This window comes from Chiloscyllium plagiosum, chromosome 13 (assembly GCF_004010195.1).
Source record: "Chiloscyllium plagiosum isolate BGI_BamShark_2017 chromosome 13, ASM401019v2, whole genome shotgun sequence".
Classification (NCBI taxonomy): domain Eukaryota; kingdom Metazoa; phylum Chordata; class Chondrichthyes; order Orectolobiformes; family Hemiscylliidae; genus Chiloscyllium; species Chiloscyllium plagiosum.
Window position 1 is genome coordinate 18832752 of NC_057722.1, and position 16384 is coordinate 18849135.

The 16384-nt window shown below is 39.1% G+C and overlaps 1 protein-coding gene across 2 annotated transcripts in view; it reads left to right on the forward strand.

Annotated features, from left to right (window-relative positions):
- The window catches only part of LOC122555801 (cytoplasmic protein NCK1-like), a 218519-nt gene that overhangs the window by 142854 nt on the left and 59281 nt on the right, over window positions 1–16384 (forward strand). For both annotated transcript variants that reach the window (XM_043701944.1, XM_043701943.1), the window contains one exon: window positions 6067–6310. In XM_043701944.1, coding sequence (XP_043557879.1) covers window positions 6085–6310 — 226 coding nt within the window. In that variant the 5' untranslated portion in view covers window positions 6067–6084. The remainder of the gene's footprint in view (window positions 1–6066; window positions 6311–16384) is intronic.

Sequence of the window (16384 nt, forward strand, 5' to 3'; positions counted from 1 at the left end):
TAACCTTCTTCGCTGTCCACTACACTTCCAATTTTGGTGTCATCTGCAAACTTACTAACTATACCTCCTAAGTTCATATCCAAATCATTGATATAAATTATGAAAAGTAGTGGACCAGCATCAATTCTTGTGGCACTCCACTGGTCACAGGCCTCCAGTCGGAAAAACAACCCTCCACCACCACCCTCTGTCTTCTACCTTTGAGCCAGTTCTGTATCCAAGTGGCTAGTTCTCCCTGTATTCCATGAGATCTAACCTTGCTAATCAGTCTCCCATGGGGAACCTTTCGAACGCCTTACAGAAGTCCATATAGATCACATCTGCTGCTCTGTCCTCAACAATCCTCTTTGTTACTTCCTCAAAAAAACTCAATCAAGTTTGTGAGACATGATTTACCACGCACTAAGCCATGTTGACTATCCCTAATTAGTCCTTGCCTTTCCAAATATATGGAAATCCTGCCCCTCAGGATTCTCTCCAACAACATGCCCACCACCGAGGTCAGGCTCACCGGTTTATAGTTCCCTGGCTTGTCTTTACCATCCTTCTTAAACAGTAGCACCATGTTAGCTAACCTCCAGTCTTTTGGCACCTCACCTGTGACTATCAATGATACAAGCATCTCAGCAAAAGGCCCAGCAATCACTTCTCTAGTTTCCCACAGAGTTCTCGGGTACACTTGATCAGGTCCTGGGGATTTATCCACTTTTATGTGTTTCAAGACATCCAACACTTCCTCCTCTGTAATATGGACATTTTGCAAGATGTCACCATCTATTTCCCTACAGTCTATATCTTCCATATCCTTTTCCACAGTAAATACTGATGCAAAATGCTCATTTAGTATCTCCCCATTTTCTGCGGCTCTGCACAAAAGCCGCCTTGCTGATCTTTGAGGGGCCCTATTGTTTCCCTAGTTACCCTTTTGTCTTTTGTATGTGTAAAACTCTTTGGATTTTCCTTAATTCTATTTGCCAAAGCTATCTCATGTCGCCTTTTTGCCCTTCTGATTTCCCTCTTAAGTATATTCCTACTTCCTTTATACTCTTCTAATGATTTACCCGATCTATCCTGTCTGTACCTGACATATGCTTCGTTCTTTTCGTTAACCAAACCCTCGATTTCTTTAGTTATCCAGCATTCCCTATACCTACCAACCTTTCATTTCACCCTAACAGGAATATCCTTTCTCTGGATTCTTGTTATCTCATTTCTGAAGGCTTTCCATTTTCCAACCGTTCCTTTACCTGCAAACATCTGCCTCCAATCAGCTTTCAAAAGTTCTTGCCTAATACCATCAAAATTGGCCTTTCTCCAATTTAGAACTTCAACTTTTAGATCTGATCTATCCTTTTCCATCATTATTTTAAATCTAATAGAATTATGGTCGCTGGCCCCAAAGTGCTCCCCCACTGACACCTCAGTCACCTGCCCTGCCTTATTTCCCAAGAGTAAGTCAGGTTTTGCACCTTCTCTAGTAGGTACATCCACATACTGAATCAGAAAATTGTCTTGTACACACTTAACAAATTCCTCTCCATCTAAACCCTTAACACTATGGCAGTCCCTGTCTATGTTCGGAAATTTAAAATCCCCGTGCATAACCTACCTATTTTTCTTACAGATAGCTGAGATCGCCTTTCAAGTTTGTTTCTCAATTTCCCTCTGACTGTTGGGGGGGGGATCTATAATATAATCCCAGTCAGGTTTTCATCCCTTTCTTATTTCTCAGTCACACCCAAATAACTTCCCTGGATGTATTTCTGGGAATATCCTCCCTCAGCACAGCTGTATTGCTAACCCTTATCAAAAATGCCACCCCCCTCCTCTCTTGCCTCTCTTTCTATCCTTCCTGCAGCATTTGTATCCTGGACAATTGTCATTCTGTTTTTAGCCATTAAAGTGAGATTTGATATTTTTATGTATTCAGAAATGAATTGACAGCATGCAGAACTCATAATGTGAACTACTGTAATCTGTTTCTAAAGTGTCTGAACAGAGTACCAACTTGAATTATGTTGATTCCTGAGCCACCTAGTTTCAACGTTAGTTGTCACTCAAAATCAACTTAAATCGAGTATCAGTTTTGAACATGTTTCTTTGACTTCCAGATCTTGATGTAACTCAAACATTCAGCTAAACATTAGTGTTTGCTTCTGTATCAAGCATCAGTAAAAAATGTATTAGGCGTGGATCTAAATTAATTTGATTTGAGGCACTAAATTGATTTTAAATACAGCACTTTTGTTTATCCTGTGAAGCATGGAGGTCATTGGGTAGAAAAATTCAAGGACAATCTTGTTTTGTTTCTTGTAGACTGTGTTAGATTCAGTTTGAGAGTTATAAGGTAACATTTAATGATGTTCTTGTGAACTGAATAGTGCCTCGTGTTGTTGGAGACCAGAGCAACCATTTAACTCAGCATTAATCATTAAATTTGGGGCACATTTAATGGAATAAAAAAAACTTTCATTGCTTTGCAAGGTCACATGGTTATTTACTTATAAGTTTTATAAGGTTTTCTAACCAGATTTATTTAGTTGTAACAACCCTAAACAAGTGAAGAGGACATTAAATAGAGCTCTTTAACGTAGCTCTTTCTTAAGACTTCCACCTGAACCAATGATGGTCTGTAAATACAGATCTGAAAAAAATCTTAATAACAATTTCTGTCTCTCTTGAGTGGCATCCAGGTAATCTATTTTCAACAGTCTGCTCTGTAAAATCTGCTTATATTTAGACAAATGTAACAGTTGCAGCATGGATGTTGAGGCAATCCATAATATTCTAAAACAATAACATTCCCAATCAAACAACCCACAACATTGTAAGAGAGAAAGTTTAAATTTCCCAATCTCCTGATGTTAATAGATGGATCCCTGCTTTTAAAAAAAGACCTAATCTGCACCTTTACCAAAAGAAAAATGGTTCTTCTTTCTCCATTTCCTGCGTACCAAGTTTTGCTGAAACCCGTCCACCGGTTTTGGAAGTAGACGATTTGACTGTAAGCTGTAGAATGGGGGAAGGGTGGAAGTAATTAGAATTTATAATTTTAAATCCACTCCATGCGTATACTTGTTCTTCGCAGATAGAAAACCTTTGAAATTTAATGTCCATAAATCTGATATTAATATTAATGTAATATTTAATCTTGTAAATATGCCAGGATTTGGACTGGTCACCATTTCGTCTTTGGATAGAAGCAGTGTCAAAAGTAGACCTTCAGTTTGTAAGTGAAACTGGCACAGTTTGAAAGAATAAAGGCTGTTTTTAGGCTGTTTCATCATTATGTTGCAACATTGTGTAATTCTGAACCAGAATTCCCCATACTTAACACAGTGACTTCAACTTTTGTTCTCAAATTTCCCTTTTTTCTGCTGCCCTTGAAAGAGAGGAAGAACTGGCTTTTAAATAGTCCCTTAGGAGTCAATATGGCAGAATCTTAAGCAGACTGAACAGCATTGGTTAAGGAGTAGGTATGAAAGCATCACATTGGAATTTCAGTGAGGCCAATCTCAATATTGGGGAAAAAAAACTTGCTTCATTTTCATAAGTTTCTGATGTCAAGGTGGGGAATGGCGACTTGCCTATTAAAGGGGATTATTGCTTATTAATAATCTTTGTTGATTGCATGTCCTGATTCATTAATTTATAGCTCCTCACCTCCCACCTGCCGTTAGCAAACATCATGCCATTCTTAATGTGGAAATCGAGTGGCAACATGGTGACTTCAGCTCATTGCTTGTTCTAAATGATCTCTGTGTTTGACACTGGGAGCCAACATCAGGGGGCACATCCAATGTGTACTGGCTATTGTGATGATGCTGCTCCTTTAACAAGGTTATGCTGTCCTTGGCTTTTTTTCCAGGCAGGTTGTAAAAGCAGCGATTCTGAAAGGTCTGGCTTTCAATGGGTTTTAAGGCCAATGTGATTGTAGCTAACAGATACTGCCTCGGGAAAAAGGATTTCCGGTTTTAAACAAAACACTGGTACAATGAAAGGGGAATGGCCGATTCTTCCAGCTCAGCTTGTCTCTGGTTTGATTTGGTTTTCGCAGTCGGGTGACTACTCGCTGAAAACAGTCAGGCAGTTTGAGGCTGCTGATCCAAGAAACAGCTACATGGAAGAGGGTGTTCCATGCTGCCATCTGACTGTCTGACTTCTCTCCTGTAAAACCCTGTGTTTGATTTTTACCTTTTGTGTCTAGGGCTTGTTGCAAGTATTTGGAACAGCATCATTAGGTTGGGATAATCTGTTGGGTTTTTGGATAGGTTGTTATTTGGTATTTAGTTCTCTTTTGTTTGTGTTTCATTCGGTAATCTTGTAAATAAATTATGTCATGTTTAAAACTAAGTGGTTTGACCAGCTGCATCCCTCCTTAAATATCCATGTTACACCTGCTTGAAAAAACTAGCAAAGTTAGGGTGTAGGCCACTTTCTTCAAATGTTTTGAGGTGGTCTGGCCTGGCCCACAACATTGTACACACTCTACGTCCACAGACATTGGCATCCCACATGTCCAGCCTCGAAGAATTCTCCAGGCCTATCTCCGATCCACCTACAATATGTTTAAGCACTCAATGCTTGCAGCAAGGCCACATTTTGATCGGGGCATGTCCCGAGATCATGGAATGGCTCAGGCTGCATCTCTGAGCTGTTTGTTTGCTCTAAAAGTGCTCACTCTCTCTCAGCCTGCCTGGATCCTCACAGCAGCCTTAGCTTCACTTGCCTTTCACTGCCTTTTTGCATTTAACCACTTTCCCCCCAACCCTGCGCCCCCACGCCACCAAGCCAGAGATACCAGGCTCTCAGTACTGCTGTATGGCCATGCCATTTAGCACAGACATAAAGCCAAGAAACTTGTCATGGTTCTTTGTGGTTATCATGGGCCTTGGCGGGAAATTAGTGCAGTCGCAGAAATCAAACGAGTGTGAGCTATTAGAGAGAAGATAGTGGCATACGTTCTGGCAGAGTGAAGAATATAATTCCTACACTGTGCATTTCTCCAAATGGCCGAGACTCCATTGACCGTGGGCAGCACGGTAGCTTAGTGGTTAGCACTGCTGCCTCACAGTACCAGGGACCTGGGTTCAATTCCAGCCTCAGGCAACTGTCTGGAGTTTTGCACATTTTCCCTGTGATTGTGTGGGTTTGCTCCGGTTTCCTCCCCCAGACCAAAGATGTGCAGGTTAGGTGGATTGCCTATACTATATTGCCCATAGTGTCCAGGTTATGTGCAGGCTAGGTGGATTATCCATGGGAAATGCAGGGTTACAGGCATAGGGTAGGGCTATGGGACTGGGTGGCATGGTCTTCAGAGGGTCAGTATGGACTTGATTGGCTGTATAGCCTGCTTCCATGCTGTAGAGATTCAATGACTCTAAGTGTTCTTGGAATGCGGAGTGATAATGCCAGTTTGTACCCTATAGTTTAATGATCAAAGAATATTTTTTGCTGTTGGTCCAGTCCCTCCTATAACTTGCTTCCTTTTCTACAGATGGTGTTGTGAAATCTTTCACATCTGCCTGAAATAGCAGCCAGGGCCTATGTTTAACGCCTTGGTGGCTCCAACAGTGCAGAGCATTCTTGATACTTTATGAAGTGTTCTTCTTGATTATGTGCTCAAGTTTCTAAAGTGGGAATTGAACTCTCAACCCACTGGTTCAGTGAGGCTGACGAGATTGGAAACTTTCACTGGTCAAAGAAATGCTGTCGCAATGTTGGATTAACTACATAGGTAAATGGAAAATACTATTTGAATTATTATCGGTCGGACTTTTTTCAAACATTTTTAACGTTTGAAATAAATTTTCCTCTTAAAAGTCATAAAGTTTTGTTTCGGTGAGATGAGGATCTCAGTTCGTAAACTGCCTTCATAAACTTGCTTTCCTTAAAGCAGCCCGAATGAAGCACTTTCACAATTCAAATCTTGCTCCTCTTTTCAGATTTTAAAGTGTATGTATAAGTTAGCCTTTTCCCTTTCAGAACTGTGTCAAGCGTGGTATTCTGCAGTCTATTTATCTGCGTTATGTTACAATACCAATCCCTTTCTCTTTGAACATGCAGTGCGGAACCCACGGGAAGATGACGGAAGAGGTGATAGTGATCGCCAAGTTTGACTATGTGGCCCAGCAGGAGCAGGAGCTTGACATAAAGAAGAATGAGCGACTGTGGCTGCTCGATGACTCCAAGTCATGGTGGCGCGTTCGAAATTCAACCAACAAAACTGGCTTTGTACCATCAAATTACGTGGAGAGAAAGAACAGTGCTAGGAAAGCTTCTATTGTGAAAAACCTAAAGGATACCTTGGGTAAGTTTGTCATTAATAGTACATGATAGATTATTGTAGCAGTCAATTAATTTTAGTTTATCTTTTGAGGAAATGTTTCTGGAAAAGATTCAAAATACAGCATATGTATTTATTGAAAACACTCATTGTCATAAAGTCCGCCACCAAATTATGAATGTCAGCAACAGTAATCATGAGAGAATAATTGCAGTACTGAAATCTGGAAACACTAGTGGGTATTTAAGTGAATGAAATTGAGGCAGATGGGTAGGCAGTAATAGAGGAAATATATACAGTACAAATGTTATGCTGCTGAAGTGATGCTTTTGCAACCATCTGTTTCTTCTTTTTTTGGTGTTCTCATAAGCGAACGTGTAAAACTAAGCAGACCAGAGTGGAGATGAGCTTCAAATCCAAACTTGCATTCAGAAGCATAATCTCTGAGTATTTTTTTTCAAGGAAGATTTATGGAGACCTGTCATTGCTGCCTTAATTATGTGTGTTATTTGAAAAGGAGATTTAAGATAAGCATTTACTAACTACGTGCCCAACAGCTGCAAAATGACTTTTACTTCGGCGGCTACTTTTCATAACAAAGAGATTGGACTTTGCATGTGCTTTTGGCAATTAGTAATCTAATTTGCTCAAATACACACAAAACAAATAATCTCAGTTTCTCCATTACCTCCGTGGTATAGAGAGTTTGGGAAACTTTGTCAGCCTGGATGAGTTGGACTGAAGGTCTGTTTCCGCGCTGTATGATTCTAAGACCCTATGTATTGAATCAGTGATTTTTTTTTAACAATTTTAAAAACATTAATTTATGCCACTTATAATAATGATTGTGGAAAAGTGATAATATGATTTGAATGCTTTATTACTAGCTATTGCATTCCTCAAACATTTTTCTTTCAGGCTCGTAAATTGTGAAAAACATGAACCATCTATAATCCATGTGAAATTAATCCTTAAACTGTTGCTGTTCCTGTCTGTGTATGTTGCAAGTCCTTGTCAATCTTTACTAGCAAACAGCATAGGAAAATGTAATGAATGTTATAAGAATCTATGGAGAAGTGTTTTTAATAGGGGATATCCACACAGATTCAACTCTGCTGCTGTTCCATGCAAAGATGACTGAAGTATATTGGAAATAGATTGTCATGATCTTGCTGTAAATATTGGCAAAAGAAAATAATGTAAATCAGAAATGACTCTTCAAATATGACCCTGCACCTCCTGAGAACACTGACTGCGGGTTGTATGCCTTTTAACTTCAGGCCCACAGTCATTTGTGGAATTGATTCCAGATGTGTTCATAATCCATGCTTATTAAACCACACTTTTCTCTCCACCACTGAATATAAAATCCTAAAATCTGATGTCAGGTTGTTTAGGACTTCGGCAGTTTAGGATTTTCAATCTTCTCAATGTTGTGACATGGACATCATGGCGAGACTACAGTATATTGCATATGCTGGTTTGGGAAGCTGCTGGTGGACCATCTTATTGAATTGCTCTCATCAGTCTTTTGTGCCTGTTACTAGGCAGATCAAATAGTGGTGGCAGTGTCTGTCACTAAACGGAAATCTGTTGGGTACGTAATAAGTCCAACCTGCTCCAGACGTGTGCTCCAACATCTCTGAACAAGTTGATTAGAAAATATCTATACCAACAGCCCAGAACTTCATGGCAAGTTCTATTGCCAACTTTATAGTTTGATTTTCTAAAACCTACACTCAAATTCTTGAATTGTCTGAGTGAGATTTGTAATGCTTCTCTAAATTATTAGTTCAGACCTGGGAAATATTAGTTCAGTAATAGCACCAATGCATTACCAAATCTTTGCTACTAACAGGAGAAAGTGGGGATTGCAGATACTGGAGATCAGAGTCAAGAGTGCAGTGCTGGAAAAGCATAGCAGGTCAGGCAGCATCCGAGGAGCAGTAGAATTAATGTTTCAGGCATAAGCCTTTCAACAGGAATGAAGGGCTTATGCTCAGAACGTTGACTTTCCTGCTCCTTGGATGCTGCCTGACTTGCTGTGCTTTTCCAGCACCACACTCTCGACTTTTGCGACTAATATACTATTAAAAGCCTATGTGCTGGCCTGTACTATATGTTTATTTTGCTTTCCTTCTGGCGGTATTTAGTTTTGATTCAGTTTATGATTTCATATGCTATGGGATTTTCCCTTTTATAAAAACTGTTGCATTCATTTTTCATTATGCCCGTAGGAAATATCTATATATAGTATATACATAAACATCAATATAGAAAGTCTTCACAGAGGTATTGGGAAAGGTGATCAGAACTTTGTTCAAAAGAAGTTTGCTTTTTTTTTGGAGGGTTGAGAAAGGAAAGTTGTGAGTTGATGATGCACCCATGGAGTGAGTTGCAAAGTGTGGGACCTTGAAGACTGAAAAATATACTGGTCAGTGTGGCAAGTGGAAGAGACAATGCAGGAGTGACCAATGTTAGAAAAATGGCAAATTTTTGCAAGAGCTGTAGGTTTGGGGAAGTAAGTGGAGACAATTTGGAGAAACCTTGAAAGTGTTTGGACATGACTATTTTCTTTTAACTTGGAAACTGTGTGTAGTTCCATAATGTTTGTGGCATAGGCAGCAGAGGTTATTATAGGCTGAAGTGCACAGTGTGTGCAGAATGGTAAATAACTAGAAAAGTGTGGAAATTGTTGAGTCAGCAGGTGACAGAGATAGAGGCTGGGATAAAAGACTGAAACTTAATGGTGGGTATGGGTGGCTGTTGTGAAACAGAATATCTCAAATCACACAAGATGCAGAGATTGAGAACAGTCTCATTCAGCCCAAGATAGATGGAATTGGTGGCAACATGCAGTTTCAGGAAGGGATTGAAAATAATTGCTTCTGTTTCCCCATTGTATACCTGATGGAAGTAGTAGTACATTTAAGACTGGGTTGTAGAAAAAGACCACAGTACTGCAGAGACACCTGAGAATGAGGTCCTACTGTGTGCTTAGCATAATTTCTGGCAATGGATGACCAGTTTAGATCTGGTCATGGCATACTGAAATCAGCATCTCTTGGATTTAAATTGATTTCCAAATCCAAGATGAATAATTTGAGTTGGAAAAAAATGTTGTTGAACACTAAACCACAATAGTTGATATTAAGTTTTTGTCAACTTATTCTTATTGTGATTCCTCTCTGTCAGAGCGAATAAAAATGTCTTAAACAATTTTGAACATTTCAGGAAAACTGTATGGCTTCATAAAAATTACATTGCATTCTTATTAAAAGTTTACGTCTGGATTTGATGACAGATGAAAGAAATGAATTTTGTACTACACAGAGGTGATTGTTCTTCCTCCAACTCCTTCATCTTTGATATAGACATTAATTGGAGTGGAACAACAGTCAGTGTGTTCCCCACTAATTGTATAATTAAACAGAAAGAAATTTTCCGTCTTGATTGACTGAACCTTCAAGAAACGGAGTCAAATATTTTTGTTTAAACAATTAGAAACCTGACTCATTATAAGGAGAACCATTAATTGAACCAGTCTGATTTTTGGGTACAAATTTTGAGACATTTAGCCTACACCTAACCAGTGGCTCAGTGGGACCTGGGTTCAATTCCAGCCTCAGACGACTGTCTATGTGGAGTTTCCACATTCTCCCCGTGTCTGCGTGGGTTTCCTCCGAGTGCTCCAGTTTCCTCCCACAATCGCAAAGATGTGCAGATCAGATGAATTGGTCATGTTAAATTGCCAGTCGTGTTAGGTGCATTAGTCAGAGGTAAATATAGGGTAGGGGAGTGGGCCTGGGTGGGTTACTGTTCGGAGGGTCGGTGTGGACTTGCTGGGCCAAAAGGCCTGTTTCCATACTGTAGAGAATCTAATCTAACCCCTGAATTAAAATTTTGTGATCTTCCACATTATACTGAGGTATGTGGCTGATTGGTAGATGGATTCTGAAGTCTCCTTTCATTTGGAGTATATCTTATTTATGCTTTTGTGAAGTGTAGCCTTATTAAAATGTGTTTTTTTAAACTAAGTTTAGTTTCATTTATTTAACCAGGATTAGAATGAAATCTTGATAAACTACCAGCTCTTTTAAGATTTGTGAGTATTGTGCACAATCACAGTTTTCCACATAATAATCTAATTATGTAGGTATTCTTCTGTCTAACTACAGCCAGTTGGACTGACACTCTAATCAATTCCAGTCTATATATCTCCTCCTCCCTCCATCCCCTCCTCCCTCCATCCCCACGCAAGGCAATGGACCATTGTATTTTTAAATACTTTTCCTTTAGTCCTGCAGAGAGGGAACAGAGTTCCATTCATGTCAGTCTTCTGCACACAGATGGATTTAATTTGTGTTGACCAACTGAGTGGCAGATTCAGAATCACAGAACTCCTCATGATGTGAATCTGCATGATCAAACATATTAACCACCTTGTTCTTTGTGATGAATGTATACAGTGAATATCACTTCATTGTACCAGTTCTCAGATTTTCAACATTAGGTTAGATGAAATATCCTAATGTTGCAGAAATTTTGACTGCATTTCAGTATACATGAGTTTCAGAGAGAGAGCTAAACTTAACATGACTGCAATTTTACCTTGCATTCTGAGTCAATTGGCTTTAATAAATTTGAGTAAAGACGTTAAACAAGGTCAAAGTTAAGTAGGACTAACAGCAGTATGGGTATACCAACTCTGTGGCAGCAATTCACAAGAATCCCTTGCCACCACCTTGAGGGCAATCAGGGATGGCTGATTAAATGTTGACCTTGCAGGCAATGTTTATGTCTCGCGAGTGATTCAAAAGGAAACTTCCTTCACCAGTGGCATGTGATAACTGCACTGAAATTGGTCTCACCTTGTTGGAAAGCACTTTAGAGTGCCTTAAGCAATATTCTCAAATATTTTGCGTGTTAGCTATGATGTCAGATGCTTTCATATCAACAAAGGTTGGGGAGTGTATCAGAAAACTGTATGGCTGGGCTTTGATGAGTGAGACTTTGAATATTTTCCATGCTGATATAATCAAGGGACTCTTCCTGATGTAGAAAAGCCACATGAAAATAGTTTTTTTTTATTTCCTCCTGCCTTCTACTTGAACAAGGGGAGAGTTGACTATGGCATTGACAGTAACTATCTGGGTGTTGATATTTTAGTCATAATTCTATAGAAGATCTGGTTGGAAAAAAGTTGATGCTTCCAGACTGTCTTTAACTCAAAATCTTAGATTTTTAAATGGCTGTGCAAAGCTTCAATTAAACATGACACAGAATCAATTTAAGTTTAATTATGCACACTGGCATTCAGGATATGATCTTCTGTGGGTCTAGACAGCAGCAATTGAAGGCAGTGAAATATATTTGCCTCAAGTAGTAGATTAGATTCCCTACAGTGTGGAAACAGGCCCTTCGGCCCAACTAGTCCACACCAACCCTCTGAAGAGTAACCCACCCAGACCCATTCCCCCATACTTATGCACCTACCTCTACAGGCAATTTTGGCATGACCAATTCACCTAACCTGGACTTTGGGAGGTAACCGGAGCACCCACAGTAGTGCTATCCATAGTAGTGCTATCCACCCCAAACAACATCAGGACCTGTGTAGTTCTGTCATACACAACTGCCTGCAGTAGTTCACTCACAAAGTTGGCAGTGGTGGGATTCGAACCCAGGACTCAACAGAGACTGGTGCTTAAATCCAGCACCTTAGACCACTCGGCCACGCGAGTAGTCATTTGGTTGTACAAAATTTGAGTATTGCTGAAAAAAGACGTATTTCTTCAAAGCGTTTCATCTTGCACTCATCAGAACATTGTGCAAGAGAACAAATTCAAGAGGAAAATCATTGTTTATAATGCATAGAATGAATTTAATTGATGAGCAAGTGGAGTGATTAGTAGAGGTGCTGGCATGGAGAATGTACCCATTAATGATGATTGACAGTTAACAGCCAAACGTTGTTAAATTTTAAACCAGATAGATTAACTGTGATCAATCAGAGTATTTCTCTGAGTAATAAGCCAGCGAATGGATGACACATAGTTTGTTGAGTTGAAATAGGCACAGTGCATGCCTATGTTCTTTTTATTTGTAAAGAATAATGTCTTGTGTATGAACGAATGTAATTTCCAGTACATGTGAGTGCACCACATTGCTAAGCCTGGCTGACAATCTTAATTGATAATCTGGATAATTCCTTGCTTATTGAGTTCACTTTCATCCAATTAACACTCCTCTTATGCAGTAAATGTTGTTTTGTTGCCTTGAGTTGGTATTCTTGTGAAATATCCTGATGAGTGCAAGACAGTTTTGATGAAATTTGTCTTTTTCAGCAATATATAGGCCTCCTAGCTCTTGATCTCCTGAAGATCAGTAACACATTGGGAAGGAAGGAGCATCCGATTCATCTGAATGAAGTTGTTTTATTTATTAATGGGATATCAAATGTTTATTGGTCACTGTCTACTATGATAGTATTCAAACTGAGTGATAAAAGAGGACACATATTATGACTGATAAAAGAATGAAAAAAGTCAGAAAAGCGCAGTTCAGGCACCAGTCCAGATTATGCGTGTCAATGAGATGTTTTCCTTCAGTTCCCTTGTGGTATCTTTCAACTTTTTGAGGAAGTCAAGAGATTGTAGATATCAATTCTCAACCTGCCATTCACTGGTTGGGGATTTGCCCTTGCAGTGAAGGTGGTTTTCCTTTTTTCCTTTCAAGAAGGGAACTTGCAGAGAGACAGGGAATGAGAGAGAAAGAGAGACTAGCTAGTTGGAATTTTCTTTTACAGCTTTACTCACGGAAGAGAGAGACCAGCAGAGAAGTTTTTGGTGACTTTCTTTTTAAAACTGCAACATCTTTTTTTCCCTCAGTCCCTTCGTTTAAGCAGTATACTTTTCAATTTTTAAGTACAAAATATAAGTGAGAAAGAAACGTTTGTCACTTCAGATTGTTTCCAACAGCCATTCACAAGAGAAAAGAAAATTCCAAATGACTGGTGTTTTGAATCTGGTGAGGAGTGAGAGTGTAAAATACACTTAAACCTGTTAACTTTCTGACTTCTAATGGAAGTGACGTGATAGGGAAGGCCAGTACCACACTCTCACGAGATAGCTTTTTCTGTTTGAAGGAAAAGATGGTCTAGCAAACTAACATGCTACCTCGCCAACCCTAGGAGGATGCCACCCCCCCCCCCCCCCATTCACTACCACCCCAATCATCCATAACTCTTACACGATGCTCCTTCCCTTTTAATCCTGAGCCCCAGACATCACTGACCTTGCCATTCTCCATTAGAAGCTGCAGGAACCTTGACTGCTGCTGTGCATCGACTTCTTCAGTCATGTCAGCATTTCCAACCTGGTGGGAGGTTAGCATGTATCAGATGAGCCAGAACCTGGTTGGAGGAACAGTTTAAACAAACGTTGCATGTGTGCCCTGGAGTGGGTGTTCACTGTATCCAACCAAAGTTCCTCCTCACTAATAGCATGGAAATCTTTCCCCAGTACATCGCTGTGCACAAGATCAGATGGATGACTTGATCCTCCTTTTTTGCTAATCTCCTGGGCTATGTGTTGCATGATGACACGTTATCCTATCTGTACATTAAAATATGGCTAGGTGCTTTTGTATCCAAGTCACGGCCTGGAAAACTGAGCACCTAATCTCGGCGGACACTCCTGGGCCTTACTGAGAGAGTGCTTTACACTTGCAGTTTGTTTTGATTTGGCAGACAGAGCTTCCGTTTAGTGCCCTACCCTGAGATTAGTAAATATTTCCCATTCATATTACATTGAAGAGGAGGAGAAAAGTTCTCCCTTGTGCCTTGGTCAGTATGGAAATCCCTCAATTATCCTTGCATTATTCCATAGGCGGGGTTTTGCTGTGTAAATTGAATGCAGTCATCCCCATACTGTCACAATATCTACACTTTAGAAGTACCTCATTGACTGTGAAGCTTTTTTCTGATGTCCTGAGATTATGAACCATGCAATGTAACTGCAGGTCTCGCGTTTCTTTTTGGGGTGAGATGATTCATACTCATGAAGCTTTGTTAAAATAGGGTGAAAGCAAAATATTGTATGTGCCCACAAAGCTGTGATTCCAGACTAAACTTGTGTTACTGCGTATGATTAGTTGATTTAGTTCTGTTATCTATTACCATATGTGACTTATCCACAAGTAAGTCTGGTCCTTTTTGAAGCTTCATTTAGTTCCAGCCAATAAAAGGTCTAACTGGAATTTTCTCCTGTTTCTGACAAAGAATTACTGGGTAGATTTGCTTAAGCTAAGACAAAATCATGTTATACAGTAGGATAAGATCATGACACCTTTCACATTCTTAAGACCCTGTACCAAACTGTGATCTCCTTCATATTGGATGACCTTTCGAAAAGGAGGATCAATAAACTCTAGCATTTCATGTATGGCTGACTTCTCAATAACTGTCTTCCTGTTTCACTGGGTAGCATGAAACATATTTCAATAAATGCTCAATGACCAAAACTAACCCCATTATTTTTTTTCGGTATTGACTTTATAGCATTTCCAAACTAAATTAAAATAAAATTGGTATGATCAACTGCGGAAAATTAATGTGGCCTTTAATTTAATCTGTCTGTCTCATCTAGAAAAGGGCAGATTTTCTTCATCTTGTTTAAAGTTCACTGTATTTTTGTCAGGAAGCTGAATGAAAATGTAGTATTTGAAACATCACGAACATTGTGGATTTTTATGAATGACTAATTGTTACTTCAAGGACCAGCAACCCAATTTTCCAATTTTAGAAACTATCATTGTCATGATGTCAATGGAATAATCTCTACTGTTGGCCATCTAATCATCTCCAATATCTCTAGCATCCACCACCTTACTTATACCCTCCCACCCTTTTGAGCATTTCATCCTCCAGCATGTGTCCTTGAATTTAAATCCATGTTGTCCAAGTGTCTTTCTTCCACAACCATAGGAAATTGCATGTTAACCATATTCTCAAACTGTCCTTATTTTCACTTCCTCCACCATCAGTGGTTTTAATCCTCACATCAACTTTTGTTCTAATTAATTATTCCACATTTAATTAATGTGTCTGACCATAATACAACAAACTTTTACATTGAAATGATTTAAGTAGGAAGTAGCCTACTTATGAAGGAACGATTCTTGAATATTAGTTTAAGGAAAGGGAGGGATAGGAACATTATACCTTTATATGATTACAGGCTCGTGTGGGAATCATCTTGCTTACTAGATTTAAACACATCAAAATAATAGAAAATTAGCTTGAGCCCTGTGTATTATATTGGGATTGTGTCAGTAAATGGTTTACAATTATAATTGCTTTGGATTGAGCTTGAAGGAGGAGATTGTGTAAATACTGTTGTTCTACAGTTGTGCAACATTATTAGTTGCATTAAAATTAATTCCCAGTTTTCTTTCTGCAAAGCCAACTGTAGACTCAATGATACTATAGGTAACGCATCCATTTATTACTGCTACCCACAATCATTTTTCTTTAATCCTCAAATTTTGTTTGCATTTTTTTTACATTGATAAAAATTGTGTAAGGTAGCCAACCATATCGAACGGTTCAAAGATTTAAAGTGTATCACCAAGATATTTGTAGACGAGGAGTAAGAAGGAAGTATTCTGCTGTATTTCTTTATTTTTCTACTTTATACTAAGAAGATCTGTAATGTTGAACTTTAACTTCTATCTTTATTTTTCTATTTTGTACCTAGGTAGCTTTGTATCTAAGATGGCATTGGGAATGGTGACTTTGTTCTCTTCTCACTGTACTCCTGTACTTGAGTACGCAAGACAATCAACCTAATTCTAATTCTCTTTAAGCTTGTCTCATGAAGTGTTTCTGTGATTTTGGTCTATTTTGAAAGGGATGGGGTTTAAAAAGCTGTAATTAATGTCACGGTGTTGCTTGCTGTAATCACATCCATGGGAAGATGGTTCATCTACAACTAAAGACTTGGATTTAGAATCGCGATTTAGGAACTGGCTAGTTCTGGTCTTTGGATTTTTGAGCTTGAATGGAAATATCTGATATGAGTCTTGCAATTCCTGCAG